This window comes from Camellia sinensis, chromosome 6, assembly GCF_055761805.1.
Source record: "Camellia sinensis isolate YWXY chromosome 6, ASM5576180v1, whole genome shotgun sequence".
In the NCBI taxonomy this organism is placed as follows: Eukaryota; Viridiplantae; Streptophyta; class Magnoliopsida; order Ericales; family Theaceae; genus Camellia; species Camellia sinensis.
This window is the reverse complement of record NC_138966.1, coordinates 188,719,910-188,736,206: the sequence shown is the minus strand read 5'-3', so window position 1 is coordinate 188,736,206 and position 16,297 is coordinate 188,719,910. Positions and strand designations below refer to the sequence as shown.

The 16,297-nt window shown below is 40.0% G+C and overlaps 1 protein-coding gene across 1 annotated transcript in view; it reads right to left on the bottom strand.

The window, feature by feature from the left end:
- Positions 1-16,297, bottom strand: part of LOC114305750 (amine oxidase [copper-containing] alpha 3, peroxisomal-like) — a 62,059-nt gene that overhangs the window by 20,679 nt on the left and 25,083 nt on the right. The window contains exons 5-7 of the mRNA XM_082876820.1: positions 8,414-8,864; positions 7,303-7,385; positions 6,464-6,536 (exon numbers count right to left, since the gene is read on the bottom strand). Of these exons, the coding sequence (XP_082732946.1) occupies positions 6,464-6,536; positions 7,303-7,385; positions 8,414-8,864 (607 nt within the window). The remainder of the gene's footprint in view (positions 1-6,463; positions 6,537-7,302; positions 7,386-8,413; positions 8,865-16,297) is intronic.

Here is a 16,297-nt window from a genome sequence, read left to right as displayed (position 1 = left end):
AACCAACTTGTAAATTGCTACAAATTTCAACAAGTGGTAAACGCATTCTTCTTCTTCCTGCCCCCAATGTGAACCTGAGTTCTACTTGGGTTCTCATTATTCATGTCTCCAAAAACATCAGTATGTAATTTTATCAGTCATATGTGTTGAAAGAACTCTTGAAAAAACTTTATTAAAGACATCGGCAAAAAATACTGTACATCTAATAATAGAAGAATTTTAAATTACAAGTGTTCCAAGGTCTTGGCAGTGCTTTGCCCTCGTTATCTTCAAGCCGATAGGCTCCATTGCCTAATACCGAAGTAATTCTGTAGGGTCCTTCCCAGTTTGGGCCAAGCTTTCCCTCTCTAGGATCCTTTTTGTTGCCGACGACTTTTCTCAAGACTAGGTTGCCGACTTAAAAATCTCTTGGATTGACCTTTTTGTTGTAAGCTCTAGCAAGTTGTTGCTAGTATACTGCTAGCTGAATTGCAGCCTTTTCTCTTCGTTCTTCTAAAAGTTCCAGATCTCGGGCTAAGAGGATGTCGTTAGTGCCATTCTCTACTCCCTGGGTCCTGATCCCTGGGATGCCGATCTCCAATGGATGACAGCTTCTGTGCCATAAGCCATGGCAAAGGGAGATTCCCCAGTTGATCTTCTCGGCGTAGTCCGATATGCCCAAAGCACGTTGGGCAATTCGTCTACCCACTTTCCTTTTGCTGCCTGCAGCCTCTTCTTTATTCCATCCAGAATTACTTTGTTGGATGCTTCTGCTTGCCCATTACTTTGGGGAAAACTTGGTGTTGAAAAGTAATTTTTGATCTTGAATTTTGCACAAAAGTTCTTGATGAGTTTGTTGTCAAACTGTGTTCCGTTGTCGGCAATTATTGCTCTTGGAATCCCAAATCTGGTGATGATGTTTTTCCATATAAAGTTCTTGACGTCCACATCTCGGATTTTGGCAAGAGGTTCTGCCTCTATCCATTTGGTAAAGTAATCTGTTGCCACTAGCAAGTATTTTCTCTGTCCAGTTGCCTGGGGAAGTTGCCCGATAAGATCCATGCCCCATTGGGCAAACGGCCAAGGGCTGGATACTGGGTTCAGATCAGCAGCTGGCTGATGTATTAAAGGTGCAAACCTTTGGCATTGTTCACACTTCTTCACGTACGCTTCGGCATCTTTTTGCATGTAGGGCCACCAATACCCCTGGGTATTGGCCCTGTGGGCTAATGATCTGCCCCCAGCATGGCTTCCACAAATTCCTTCATGAATTTCATATAGGAGATCTGCAACCTGCAAAGGGTGTACGTACCTTAAAAGGGGTCCAGTGAAGGATCTTCTGTAGAGATGTCCATCTTCTGTCAGACAGAATCTTGCAGATTTCAATATGACTTTGTGTGCCTCCTTACGATCATCTGGCAACTTTCCTTCTTTCAGGAATGCAACAATTGCATCCATCCAGCTTGGCCCCATGTCCACACACATTGCTTGCTGCTTTGTGCTGTCTGGTTTTATGCTCGGGCCCGACATATAGTCGATCATAATTGTTCTTGTTTTTCCAGTCTGTATTGAACTTGCCAGGTAAGCCAACGCGTCGGCGTGGGTGTTGTCATCTCGGCTGACTTGCAGTAGTCGACAGTTCTGAAATAGGGCTGCCAATCTGATGGCGTCTTTTGCATATGCTGACATCCTTTCGTCTCTGGCTGCAAATTCTCCTGTTGACTGATTAACAATAAGTTGTGAATCACAAAAAATAATTACCTCATCTGCTTCTGCTGCTGCTGCCAGTTTTAGCCCTGCAATTAATGCTTCGTACTCTGCTTCATTGTTTGAGGCCTTGAACCCCAAACGGATGGACTGTTCTATTATTTCTCCATCTGGAGATATCAGCAGTACTTTTGCCCCCGCTCCTTGACGGTTTGAACTTCCATCGACAAACAGTCTGAACGAATCGCCGATGTAGATGCTGCAGGGTCTGAGTTTTTCATTCCTTTGCTCTTTTGCCTTTGGCTGGGCTTCTCCTTGCTTGCTGGGATACTGCTCATCTCGGCTCAACGGAGCCCGATGTTCGATGGTTTCAGGTGTGAATTCTGCCACGAAGTCGGCCAAAACTTGGCCCTTTATTGCTGTTCTCGGCCTGAACTCCAGGTCATATTGGCCCAGGGCCACTGCCCATCTTGCTATCCTTCCTGTTAAGTCTCCTTGTTGTAACAATGACTTTAGTGGGTGCTCTGTTAGGACCACAATCTTGTGCACCTGAAAATAATGGTTCAACTTCTTTGAAGCCATTACTAAGGCCAGCATTAATTTCTCCAGTGGTAGATACCTTGTTTCTGTATCGGCCAAGGTTTTACTTACATAATAAACAGCTTTTTGCTTCCCTTTTTCTTCTCGGATAAGTACTGCACTTACTGCGTGTTCTGAAACTGCCAAGTACAAAAACAGTTATTCCCCTGGCTCTGGATTGGAAAGAACCGGAGTTGCAGTCAAGTACTTCTTTAGGTCGGTTAGAGCGGCTTCGCATTCTTCTGTCCATAGAAAGTCTGTGGCTTTTTTCATCAGGTTGAAGAAGGGTCTACATTTATCTGAGCTTCTGCTGATGAATTTGTTTAGGGCTGCGGCCCTTCCAGTAAGCATCTGAACCTGTTTTGCCGACGTCGGGCTCTGCAGCTCTAAGATGGCCTTGATTTGGTCTGGGCTGGCTTCAATGCCCTTTTTCGTTACCAGATACCCTAAAAACTTACCTGATCTAACTCCAAACGCGCATTTTGATGCATTGAGTCGGAGCCGGCATGTTTTGAGTATATCAAAGACCTCTTTTAGGTCGGCAAGATGACCCTTAGATTCCTTGGTCTTCACGACCATGTCATCGATGTAGACTTCTACCGTTTTGCCAATCAGGTGCTTGAACATTTTTGTTACTAACCTTTGGTAAGTTGCTCCTGCGTTTTTCAACCCAAAAGGCATTACCTTGTAACAGTACAGGCCTTTAGGGGTGATGAACGCAGTCATCTCCTCGTCTAGTGGGTATATGGCAATCTGGTGGTACCCCCTGTATGCATCCAAAAAACTCATCCTTTCGTGCCCTGAAGTTGCATCTACTAGCTGGTCAATCTTGGGTAGAGGAAAGCTGTCTTTGGGGCAGACTTTGTTGAGGCTGGTAAAGTCTATACAGACCCTCCATTTACCGTTCTTCTTTTTCACTACCACTGTGTTTGATAGCCATGTCGGATAGTGAACTTCTCGGATGGCCCTGGCTTCCAGAAGTTTGTCTACTTTTTCTTCTACTGCTTCGACGTGTATCAACGTCGGTCTTCTGGCTCGTTGAATCACAGGTTTTGCCGACCTGTCGACATTCAGTCTATGGCAAGTGACCTCGGGATCAATGCCAGACATTTCATAAGGTGTCCAGGCGAACACCTCAATGTTGGTTCTCAAAAAATCTTCCAATTCTCTTTCCTCTTCTTCGGCTAAGCCTGAACCGAGAAGAAAGAAACGTTCTTCGTCGCCCTCCCGGACTAGGATTTTCTTTAGTGTTTCTTCACTCTTTTCGGTTGGCTCCTTGCCGACATCATCTAGGACCTCCATGTCCTAGTCTTCAATCTCTGCCTCTTTTGGCTCTCGAATGTTGCAAGTGGACTTTGTTGCTGCCATGGAGCAACTTTTTACCTGCAGTTGATCTCCTCTGACTTCTTCAATTCCATGCTCTGTGGGGAACCGTAGTAGTTGATGCAATGTTGAGGGAACTGCCCTCATTGCATGCAACCATGGTCTTCCCAAGATGATGTTATATGGTGAGGGTGTGTCAATTACCATAAATTCTGTTTTGATCTTCTTAGTACCAGCTTGTACTTCCACGCTTGCTGCGCCCAATGGCCATGTCGGCGTTCCATTGAAGCCGACCATAGGGTTGCTGGATTGTTCCAGGTCGTCAGGATGAAGGCCCAGCTCCTTGTAACATCTGACGTACATGATGTCACAAGAGCTGCCTTGATCTATTAGGATGCGTTTTACTTGGCATTCCCCAACCTGGAGGGATACTACCAAGGCATCATTATGCGGATGCTGGACCATATCTAGGTTGGCTTCAGTGAAGGTTATCATTGGTCCTTGGCTTTCTTCAGGCCGAGGTCTTTTTTCCCCGATTTGGTAGACATGCTGTAAATGCCTTACCCTCTGGGTCTCTCCTCTGGCTTCATTCTCGTTGACCCTTGAGTGGATCACATTAACCATCCTTGGTCCTCCTGCCTGTGGTTGCTATGCTGGAGGTGGTGGAGCTGCTGGTGCTTGAGGCAATCTTGCCTGTTCTTCTCTGGTCCTGGCCTCATCAACAAGGTCCCTCAGATGGCCTTGCCTTACCAAGTCTTCTAAGTGTGCTTTTAGGGCTCTGCAACCCTGGGTTGGGTGCCCTTCTTCATTGTGGTAAGCACAACGCCTACCCATGTTTCTTCCCATGAATTCCCCTGGTGCTCTTGCTGGAGGTCTGAAATAGGGTTGATTTCGTATTTGATCCAGGACTTTATGGATGGGGATTCGGAACACCGTCGTCACTGCCTGTTTGCCCTTCAATTCTGTTTCTTGTTTGGATGGTCCGTTGTTACCTCGGCCTCGCTTCGGCGAGCCGTTTGCTTTCTCCTGCTTTATATCTTTGTTTCCCGATGTATCTTCCTCGGCTCTGGCGTACTTCTCAATTCTTGCCATGAGTTCTTCCATGCTTGTTGGCAGTGTTTTTGCCAAAGACTTTCGTATTTGAGGCCGTTCTTGAAAGATACGACCGCCACTTCTTGGTTGCATTCGGGTATTCGATTGAACACCTCGTAGTATCTCTTTGCGTAGGCCCTAAGGCCTTCTTCCTTGGTGATTCTTAAAGCCATCAGGGCGTCGACCCTCAGGGGCTGTAGTTTGTTCGTCACAAACCTGGCCGCAAACATCTCGGCCAGGCCTTCCCATGTCTTTACGCTTCCCTTTGGTTGTTTATGGAACCAATCGGATGCAATTTCCCCAAAGGAGGAGGGAAATACTTTGCAGAGCAACGGCTCGTTCCCACTGCATAACACCATTGAGTTCAAGTATAGTCCAACATGAAAGTTGGAGTCTGACTTACCATCATAAATTTGGAACCTTGGCATACTGAATCTCTTTAGTGCTTTAAATTTGTCTAGTTTCACCGAGAATGGTGTTCTCGGCTTAACTGCGGAAGTTACCTCGGCTTCAACATTCTGCTGCCTCCTTTTGAAGTAGTCCCTCAAGTCTTTTTTACTCCTCCCCGGAGCTCGGCTATCTCTGGACTTTAATCTTTTTGGCACACTACTTTCGGCCTCATGGTGGGCCCGTTTCGATCTTTCTTCATGGGTTGTGTCAAAGCAGAGTGCTTCGCCTTGAACATTCCGATGTTCTTTGGGCCTTGGGTCCTTTATGTGATGTGTCCTTCGGGATTCTTCTTGCCTTGGCTCCTCTCGTCCGACTTCCCTGGAAGGTCGGTGAGAGTGGCTTCCACTCCTAGTGTGCTGAGGAGCTTCGGGGATTGCTTTTCTTCCTCCCTTCTGGGTATTAATCGCTGGCATCGGCGTATCTTGCAGCGGGTATAGTGGCTGCATAACATTGTTTTGCATCATGAAGTTGACCACTGACTGTAGGTCTGCCAACTTGTTTGCCAAGTCTTTTACTTCCTCATCCCTCCGTAGGCACCTATCCCTCCATACCTGAAGGTTTTCTTCGTTATAGTACTGGCCTTGGTCTCTTTTCTTTGAAGTGTTGCCCTCATGGCCGACGTCTCTTTCTCCGTGGCCCTGGTCATGATTTTCTGTGTTGTGGTTGTCTCTTTCAACGTCAAGGTCAATTGGTCTGCCACTCCTAGCAGGAGTGTCGCCCCTAATGTTTTCCCTCTGTCCGTTACTGGCCATCTATTCTTCTAAGATTCCCACAGACAACGCCAAATTGTGTGGGTAATTTTCTTACCACACTGCCCGCCTAGTAATCAGCTGGAGAATACTGGCAGAATAGATGGCTTCAGCAAACCTGCAACAGAAAGAAAAGGCTCCGGCGGTGGCTCTTCCACCCGGGGGCACTCTGACGATCAAGTCAGTATATCTCTCAAAGATAATCAAGTGCTAAACTCACAAGCTTGAGTATAAAACTGCATACCTTAGACCCATGGGGGTGCCTCTCTTTTATAGTTTACTCAATCCTAGTCCCACTAGAAGCTTGACTTCTATGAACTCCAATTTAGTACTTACTTTGGATTCCTCAAGAGATAAAGATAAACTCCCTAAGAGTTTTATCCTTATCTTAGCAAAGTTTTCTATTTTATCTAGGACTTTTGTCCCTTATCCGCTTATCTCGAATTCCGATATCTTCGGAGATAACCTCGGCATCGCCAAGATAACCTCGGCACAGCTACCATGACACGTGGCACCTCGGCTGACACGTCGGCGTCATCATGCCACGTGTTGATACTCAGAAAATATATCCACACAAATACCATTCCTTTGAAGGGTTCATGTAGAGCACAAACACTTCAGAGAGGCGCCCTTTGTACATCACTCTTCTATAATGACCTTTTTTAGGGCTGGTTTGGGGTGTCCTAAAAAAGTGCATTTTTTGTCTTTTTGGACTAAAAAAGTTGAGAAAAAAATATGAAGGTTTGGGTTAACTTTTTGACTTTTTATAGAAAAATGTGTATTAAAAAATTGTATAAAAAAAGTGTGTAAGAGATGATTAGAGAGGGGTGGCCCCAGCCGTACAACCGGCTGGAGTGAATTGGGGTTGGAAATTATTGGCTAATTTTTGTACAAAGCACTGGACGGTTTTGTTTGGCCCGTGGGGGTCATCACGGGTCCCATTTTAATAATCTGAACCGTTCAATGTGTGTAACTCATCGAACATTATGAACCTATAAAAAATCACGTTAATCGGATATCGATAGGTATCTGATCAGATTTATTTATTTTTCAATCATTAATTATAACACCATCCATTTGTTGTACATAACTGATTTGATCATATAGTTATCGATATTCGATCAATGTGATTTTTTGTAGACATATAGTACTTGAAGATTTCTACACATTGAACGGTTCAGATTATTAAAACGGGACCCGTGATGACCTCCACGGGACGAACAACAGTGTGTGTAAAAACCACACCCAATCATTTCTTTTTCCTCCACTGCCGCATGCAGCACTGCCGCACACATCAATTCGGTGAATAGTGATTTTGAAGAAAATTGATTTTTTAATTTTTTTTTTTGTGAATAGTGATATCTTTTTAGATTTTAGAGTAATTTTTTGACTTTTTGACTTATACAGAATAAGCCAAACCAGCCCTTAATATCAAAGATTGATGGATGTGAAATGACTATGCCAGCTCGGGCATTAAAGTCCACGTGGAAATTCCAATCTGCCCAGCTGCAATTATTAAGGAAACAAATTGAGATCCCTCATGTTTCAAAATCAATTGGGCCATAGGAAATTATGGCAATCAAAAAAATCAATCAATGTATTTGGTTTTAGTTTTGTAAATTTAATTTTTTGAAAATTAAATTTTTTATTTTTCGTATTTTTTAATGAATATTTTTAAATTTTAAACAATTTTTTTTTATTTTTTTAGATGCACCTTACTTTGATGTATCTAACTAGTAAAATATTTGTAAAAAAATATTTTAAAAAATTAATAAATATACAAAAATACGAAAAATATATTGAATTTTTGTTTTTGTTGTTGTTGTTGTATTTTTTGGTATTATTTTTTAATGATTTTTTTCACAAATATTATACTTTTTAAGTGTATTTAAAAAATTCATTGAAAACATTAAAATACGAAAAATAAAAAAGTAATTTTTTTAAAACAATTTTTTGAAAACAAGAACCAAACAAAGTGAATATACGTCAACAATTAGACCAATTAGAGACAAACAATTGATAGATAAAATTAAGGGCAAATATCAAATCAATAGTATTTTTTAAAAAATAATTACAAATCAGTGATAAATTTTATAAATATTAATAATTAAAATCTTAAATTTTTTCATGAATTTGTAATTATTTTTAAGAATTCCACTAAATTGTAATTTCTTCTAAAATTAATATAACTGAAACCACATAACACAAATAGCAAATTATAGGACCGCCAATGTATAATTTGCAAAATAAACTAATATAATCATAAGTCCTGTATAGTTAAGAAATATACACGTAGGTTACTGAAAAATTCAACTTAAAAAAAAATATATTATAAAAATAATGTGACAATATTAATTTTATGAATAAAAATTATCGTGGAAGGTTCACATTGAATTATATCATTATGTACAGTCAAATTTCTCTATATAAAAAATTTACTATGCAAGTGGATATGAAAGATAATAAATTCACTATTTTTGCTCATTTATGGCTTTGGTGGTGTAGAGGTAGATGTATTGTTTTCATTAACTAACCTTATCTCGTGCCCATTAATCTTGAAACTAGGGCCACCAGGCTGAACAACACTGATAGGATTAACATGGGCTGCAAATGGAGGCTTGAGTTTCTTTGCTTGATACTCAGTTCCCTCAACTTTTGGCATTGGAAGCACTTCATAATCAGAGTACTCATCAATGGCCATCTTATCAAGATCAACTCTAATTGTTATGCCCTCAATGGGTCTAGCCCATATATTAGCTGACCCATCTTTGTAAAAACCCATCACCATAACCACCCTCTTCTCATTACCCTTCTCTCCAAACCACTCCACTGGAAAAACACTCAAAACCACCTCTTTCGCATCAAGTTTTATCTTCTTAAGAGATTCTAAAAAGGGTTTGTATGTGAATGGGAGAGTAGTGGCTACATCATTATCTTTAGAGCTTAGTGTAGGGAACCCAGTACCGGTATAAACTCGGTGCGACTCTATTGAATTGTTTGTTAAACTCACTATGATTTCATGGGTTTTTTGTTTCGCTCGAGCGATTGCAAAGGCTTGTCGTGGCGGTGGTGGTGGGTTTTTGGATTTGTTTGATAACCATGAGAGGACGGCTTGTTTGTGTTGGAAAATTTATAAAGAGAGTTGTGAATTGAAATAGATTCCATTTTAAATGAAAGGGTGTAATTTTTTATGGTGTCTTTTTGTTTTAAAGGAATGGTCAAACCTCCATTTGAATGAAAGGGTGCAAACCTTTCATGATGTCTCTTTATTTTAAAGGAAAGGGTATGTCCCTTCTTCATACCTTTTCTATTCAAATTGAATAGGTGCCAACAAAGCCTATATAAAGGCAACCCCATTCCAATTTTGATTGATTCCAAAAATTCATTTTCCTTGCCTTCATTTTGCTTTCTTGCGTCCTTTATTCTTCATATTATTTTAGAGTAATTTTCAGAGAGTTAGAACACAGGTTTGGTTCAACGAATAAATTGTTTGGAGTGCTATTACAATTTATGAAGATCATTGTATCCTGGGAGATAGACGCCACTCAACCGTAAGCACCGTAGCGGGGCGAATCTGTCTTAAGGACAGAGTGTCACACACTTGACTTGGTCTTTTATTTTTAATTCGGTAAGTTATTTATTTTATTTTATTTTATTTGACTTTGTTTTAATTTATTTTATTTACACAGAAGATTGTTCCAACAATCTTAAAACAGATACGAATTATTCTGTTTACAGAATTTTTCGTTTGTTTCCCTTTTTTCATGCTTCGTAAATAATTTCGAAAGAAAATTATTTTCTGTAGATTTACAAAATAATATTCTGGTTGGAAAAACAAATAGTGATTATATGCTATTTGACAGATAGTAGTAATACACCGTCTCTTTTCTTGGACAACAACTAGTAGTACGATACTGGTGTCATTAACAATTCAGAATATATTTTTGTGGAATTTTTTCAGAAATTAATTTTGGGTTTTAGAAATTATTTTCCGAGTTTTCATTACTTAAAATTCTATTTTAGTATTTTAATTATTGAAGTGCTATAGAAATTAATTTTCTGTGTGGAATTAATTTGGTTGAATAAAATTTTATTTTATTTTCAAATTAATTGAAAAATAAAAGTTATTTTCTTATTTCTTTTATTTTACCGAATTTAATTTCTTGTGTGGAATTAATTTGGTTAAATAAAATTTTATTTTATTTCCAAATTAATTGAAAAATAAAAGTTATAGTTTTTATTTCTTTTATTTTACAGAATTTATTTTTCTGTGTGTAATTAATTTGTTTAAATAAAATTTTATTTTATTTTCAAATTAATTGGAAAATAAAAGTTACATTCTTGTTTCTTTTATTTTTACAGAATTTAATTCTATGAATTTGGTTTAATTTTCTGTGTAGTGAAAATTCTAATTATAAATTTATTTTATAAATTAGAATTGATGGCTACTGAAACAAATGCCCAAACAAGTACTACAGTGGTGGCTGCAATTGCACCAACCCCCTCTCCTGTGATGACAGTACCAATAAATCATGGAGGGAAGCCAGAGAAGTTCTCAGGAATTGATTTTAAAAGATGGCAACAGAAACTGATGTTCTATCTTACAACTCTGAACCTGACTCGTTTTCTCCGTGAAGATGCTCTTATCCTGAAAGAGGATGAAACCGACCGGCAAGTGGTTGCTGCGGTTGATGCTTGGAAACATGCCGATTTCCTTTGCTGGAATTACGTCTTGAACGAACTTGACAGCACATTATACAACGTCTACAGTCCAATCAAGACAGCAAAGGAACTTTGGAAATCGTTGGGGAAAAAATACAAAACGAAAGATGCCGGCTCAAAGAAATTTGCGGTTGGCAGATTCTTGGATTTTGTAATGGTTGATTCAAAAACTGTGATCAGCCAAGCTCAAGATTTCTAACTCATTCTGCAGGACATTCACGCAGAAGACATGTCTTTCAGTGAATCCTTCCAAGTTGCAGCCTTAATTGAAAAATTACCAAAAGGCTGGAAGGAGTTCAAGAACTACTGTCACGACCCAAACCCGCCTCTATGGGTTTAGTACCGTAACCGACCAGTAATCCGAGATTACCGAAGGCCTGCTTAACAGAAGAACAGTAATACAGAGTACAAGGGCTAGCGGAAGCCAAAATAGTAAATAAATAATGTCCAATGAGCTGTGACAGTCTGTATGCCAAAAAAGACTTACCATACAAATATATACAGTCGGACAAAACAGTATGTACATATATACAATCGTTCAGTTCAGGGACCTAATCCTTGATAAACAGTACAGTACAGTACAGTAAACAAAACAGTTACAGAAATAGAAGGGGAAACTAAAACACCCTTAAGCCATAGCTTGACAGGCTCGGAACTTAGCAGTGAGGCACAGTGGTTGGCTTGACAAAACTGGAGCTTACCCCGACGCTTCTAACACGGTCTGGTGCCTGTACACCTACATATATATATGAGCAGTGAGCTAAAACCCAGTGAATAACGTAATGCGTAAAGAGGTTAAGAATGAATGTCCTTACAGTAATGAAAACAATTCATTAAATCAGTATTTCGGTCGTTCAGTCAGTACAGTCATATGTGGTACATCCTTTAGCATAACAGTACAGTAAACAATAGGCTTTAAAAGACTGAACAGTAAATGATGGCCATTAATCAGTAAACAGTAGTGGTTCCAACAAGGGAACCGACAGAGATCTCTGTAACAGTAACAGTCAGTAACAGTAGTTGCTAAGGATGCCACAATACAGTTCAGAATATAGGACATACATTCATTCAATTAACAGTATCAGTTCAAAAAGCAGTACAGTTCAATTGTTCAGAAGATAATCATTTTGAACATATCTTTACACAGTTGTTACTCATAGAGTTCTGGGCTACAGTAAAGCTAGAGCGCGTCCCCAGTCGCCAACCCTACACAGTTACAGATTGAACACACACTAAGCTACACAATTGGGAAAGATAATAACTTAATCCCTAATTTGCCTCGGTGTGTTCTACATCTATATCCTCGATAAGATGCCTTAAACTAAGCCTAATAATGCCTAGGATGGGATGAGGATACAAAGATGCACTTTAAAAGCATTTTCAGAATTTTCAGAAAATAGGGGTCACGCTCGAGCGTAGGTTACTCCGCTCGAGCGGACATGCAGATAAAGGTCTCCGCTCGAGCGTAGACTTACCCGCTCGAGCGTTCTGCAAAACAGTCAAAAGTGCTGGATAGGTGAAAATCACGCTCGATTGGGCGCTCGACGCCCGCTCAAGCACGAGACACAAAGTCCCGCTCGAGCGTCAATTATTCCGCTCGAGCGGAATGTAAAACAGTGCAAAGTACTGAGAGCACGAATTTCACGCTTGAGCGCCAGTCACCCCGCTCAAGCGTGAGTTCAAAATCTGAAATTCCCAGATTTGAACCTCAAGCTCAAATACAACTTTTAAAACATAAATTTCGATCCTCTTGGGCTAATTTTTCAAAAAACATCCCAAAACTCATAGTTTAACATGATTCCAAAGCTCAATTGTAAAATCAAAGCCCAAGGGTGTTTCAAACAACTCAATTTCAAACCAATTTTCATGAATATGAAGAACATGCAACATGCATGAACTTAAATCATTTCAAAGCTTCAATTTCATGCTCTAATGAGCCAATTCTTCCAAGGACAAGATGAAAACATGGACTTAACATAACTATAAGCATGCATATAACATTTTACCATGAAATTAACTCCCAACTCAACAATTCAAACATGCATGCATGGAATGAGCTCCAATTCAACATTAATGAACCAATTCTTGACTTAGTTCTTTAAACTACCATGATCCATGCTAGAATGGACTTAAATACGCAATAAGAAGGATGAAATTCATACCTAGGTTCCTCAATTACAAGGCTAGAGGCTCAATTATGCACTTAAGCTTTCAATTCCTCAAGATTCAAGCCAAATTGTGAAGAACTCAAGCTTTTACTACCTCTCACTCTCTCAAGTCGGCAAGAACAAGGAAAAAGGGCTGATGAAGTGTGTTATGTGATCAAGTGTGTGTAAGGCTCAAATGTTTAGATGATAGGCCACTTAAGTGCAAAATTGTGAATAAGGCCAACTTGCAATTTATCAATAATTAATCTAATTTAATCGTACCAAATCACATTTTAACTAAATATGCCATAAAATCACATTAATTCTAAGGATCACAAATCATCAATCAATTTCAGATTCGGCCGCCGATAAGGCCTTTAATTCGCAATTTAAACACAAAGGCATGAACAGATAATCAAACAGTCAACAGATAGACATACAATTGAACAGATATACTTAATCAATTCAGTTCCAGATTTCAGTCAATCAGTTCAGTACTTCAATCAATTCAGTTCCAGATTTCAGTCAATCAGTTCAGTACTTTAATCAATTCAGTTACCAATCATAATCGGTCTCAGTTTAGCAGTAATCAGTGGTTAATCGGTAAACAGTGAAGAGGGTTGTTACAGTCTCCCCTCCTTAAAAAGAGTTTAGTCCTCTAAACTCTAGTTACCTTCGTTTTGAAAGAAAACGGGATTCAGTGGAAACAGTTCAGGATATCTTTTAGCCATGTCATCTTCCCTCTCTCAAGTGGCATACACGCCACCATGGTTTTGCCAGTCAACTTTCACTAACGAGATCTCTTTGTTTCTCAACTTTTTGATCCGTCTGTTTACAATCTGAATAGGCCGTTTCTCGTAAGTGTAGTCATCACTCAGCACTACATGAGTAGGCTCTATCACATGGAAAGGATCCCGGAGGTAGTCCCTCAACATAGAAATGTGGAAGACGTTGTGCATATGCTCAATTTCAGGAGGAAGTGCGACTTGATATGCCACTGGATTGATTTTCTTAATAATCTCATACGGTCCGACGTATCTCGGCGCTAACTTGCCTTTGACTCCAAAACGAGTCTGGCCTTTCATCAGTGTCACTTTCACAAACACGTGATCACCCACTTCGTATTCTCTATCCCGTCTTCTGACATTAGCATAACTTTTCTGTCTGCTCTGTGCGGTTTTCAGTCTCTGCTGTATCAGTTTCACTTTCTCAGTCGTTTCATATACAATCTCGGGCCCAAGCAAAGGCCCATCTCTAACTTTTGCCCAGCAAATCGGAGATCTACATTTTCTGCCATACAATGCCTCGAAAGGCGCCATACCAATACTTGAATGATAGCTGTTGTTGTAGGCGAATTCAACCAATGGCAAATGGCTTTCCCAGTTTTCCTGAAAATCAAGGACACACATTCTCAGTAAATCCTCCAGAGTCTTGATGGTCCTTTCTGACTGGCCATCGGTCTGAGGATGATAAGCACTACTCAGTCTCAATTCGGTACCCAATGCAGTCTGTAAGCTTTGCCAAAATCTCGATGTAAACTTCGAATCCCTGTCAGAAACAATGGACACAGGCACTCCATGCAGTCTAACAATTTCATCAATATAGAGTATAGCCAATTTGTCCGCATTATAAATTGTCTTAACAGGTAAGAAGTGAGCAGATTTAGTCAGTCTATCAACAATAACCCAAATTGAGTCCATACCTTTACTGGAGCGAGGCAATCCCACAATAAAATTCATGGTGATATGCTCCCATTTCCACTCCGGTATGGGTAAGGGCTGCAATAGGCCTGCGGGTCGTTGATGTTCGGCTTTAACTTGTTGTCAATGAAGACATTTTGATACAAAATCAGCAATTTATTTCTTCATTCTCGGCCACCAGAAATTTAGTTTCAGGTCTTGGTACATTTTCGTATTCCCTGGATGGATAGAAAATTTTGAATTGTGGCCCTCTTGCAGAACTCTTCTTTTCAATTCAGTATCATTTGGTACACACAGTCTTTCTTGAAATTTCAGTACATTACTTTCAAATTTGAAACCCGGTCTGGGTTTAGTTTCCCTTTCTTCGATGATCTTCTTCAAGAAGTCATCCAGTTGCTGTTTCTCTTTAATCTCTTCAATCAGTGTTGATTGAGTAGAAATAGCAGCTAAGGTTCCACCTTGTTCTCGCAAAACGATTTCAATTTCAGAGTTTTCAAGGTCACAAAGTAATTCCTTTTGCCCGGTAAGTAAACAGGCTAAATTTCCAATTGATTTTCGGCTCAGTGCATCGGCGACGGTGTTGGCTTTTCCCGGATAGTACAAAATCTGTAGGTCATAGTCTTTAATCAGTTCTAGCCATCTCCGCTGTCTCATGTTCAGTTCTTTCTGTGTGAAGAAATATTTCAAACTCTTGTGGTCAGTATATACTTCACATGTCGCCCCATACAAATAGTGACGCCAGATTTTCAGCGCAAATACTACTGCAGCAAGTTCCAGATCATGGGTCGGGTAGTTCTTTTTGTACAGTCTCAGTTGTCGGGAAGCATAAGCAATAACTCTCCCATTCTGCATTAAAACACATCCCAAACCCTTATGAGAAGCATCACTAAATACAGTATAACCATCCGTACTTGAAGGTAGGGTAAGAATCGGTGCAGTTACAAGTCGAGTTTTCAACTCTTAGAATGCCGATTCCCTTTGGTCAGTCCAGTCAAATGATATCCCCTTCTGAGTTAACTGAGTCAACGGTAATGCAGTTTTGGAGAAATCTTTGACAAATCTTCTGTAATACCTGGCTAGTCCTAAAAAGTTTTGGACTTCTGTCACATTTGTTGGTCTAGGCCAGTTTACTACAGCTTCAATTTTCTGTGGATCAACAGAAATTCCATCTTTGCTAACAACATGCCCCAAAAACATAACATGATTGAGCCAAAATTCACATTTAGACAGTTTAGCATAAAGTTTCTGTTCTCTTAGGGTCTGTAAGGTAAGTCTCAGATGATGTTCATGTTCTTCTATACTTTTAGAGTAAATCAGTATGTCATCAATGAATACTACAATAAAGTCATCAAGGTATGGTTTAAAGATTCTGTTCATGAGGTCTATAAATGCAGCAGGTGCATTGGTAACTCTGAAAGGCATAACTAAAAATTCGTAATGTCCATACCTCGTTCGAAAAGCAGTTTTGTCAATGTCTTCTGGTTTAACTTTCAACTGATGGTATCCTGATCTGAGGTCGATCTTAGAGAACACTTGAGCACCCTGTAACTGATCAAATAAGTCATCAATACGTGGCAATGGGTATTTATTTTTCACAGTTACCTTGTTCAGTTCACGGTAGTCAATACACAGTCTCAGTGAGCCGTCTTTCTTTTTCACAAATAAGACAGGAGCGCCCCATGGCGAAGTGCTAGGCCAGATGAACTTCTTATCTAGCAGTTCTTGCAGTTGCACTTTCAATTCTTTCAGTTCAGTTGGAGCCATTCGGTAAGGAGCTTTAGATACTGGCTGTGTTCCCGGAATTACATCAACGGTAAATTCAATCTCCCTGTCAATCAAATCCCCTGGC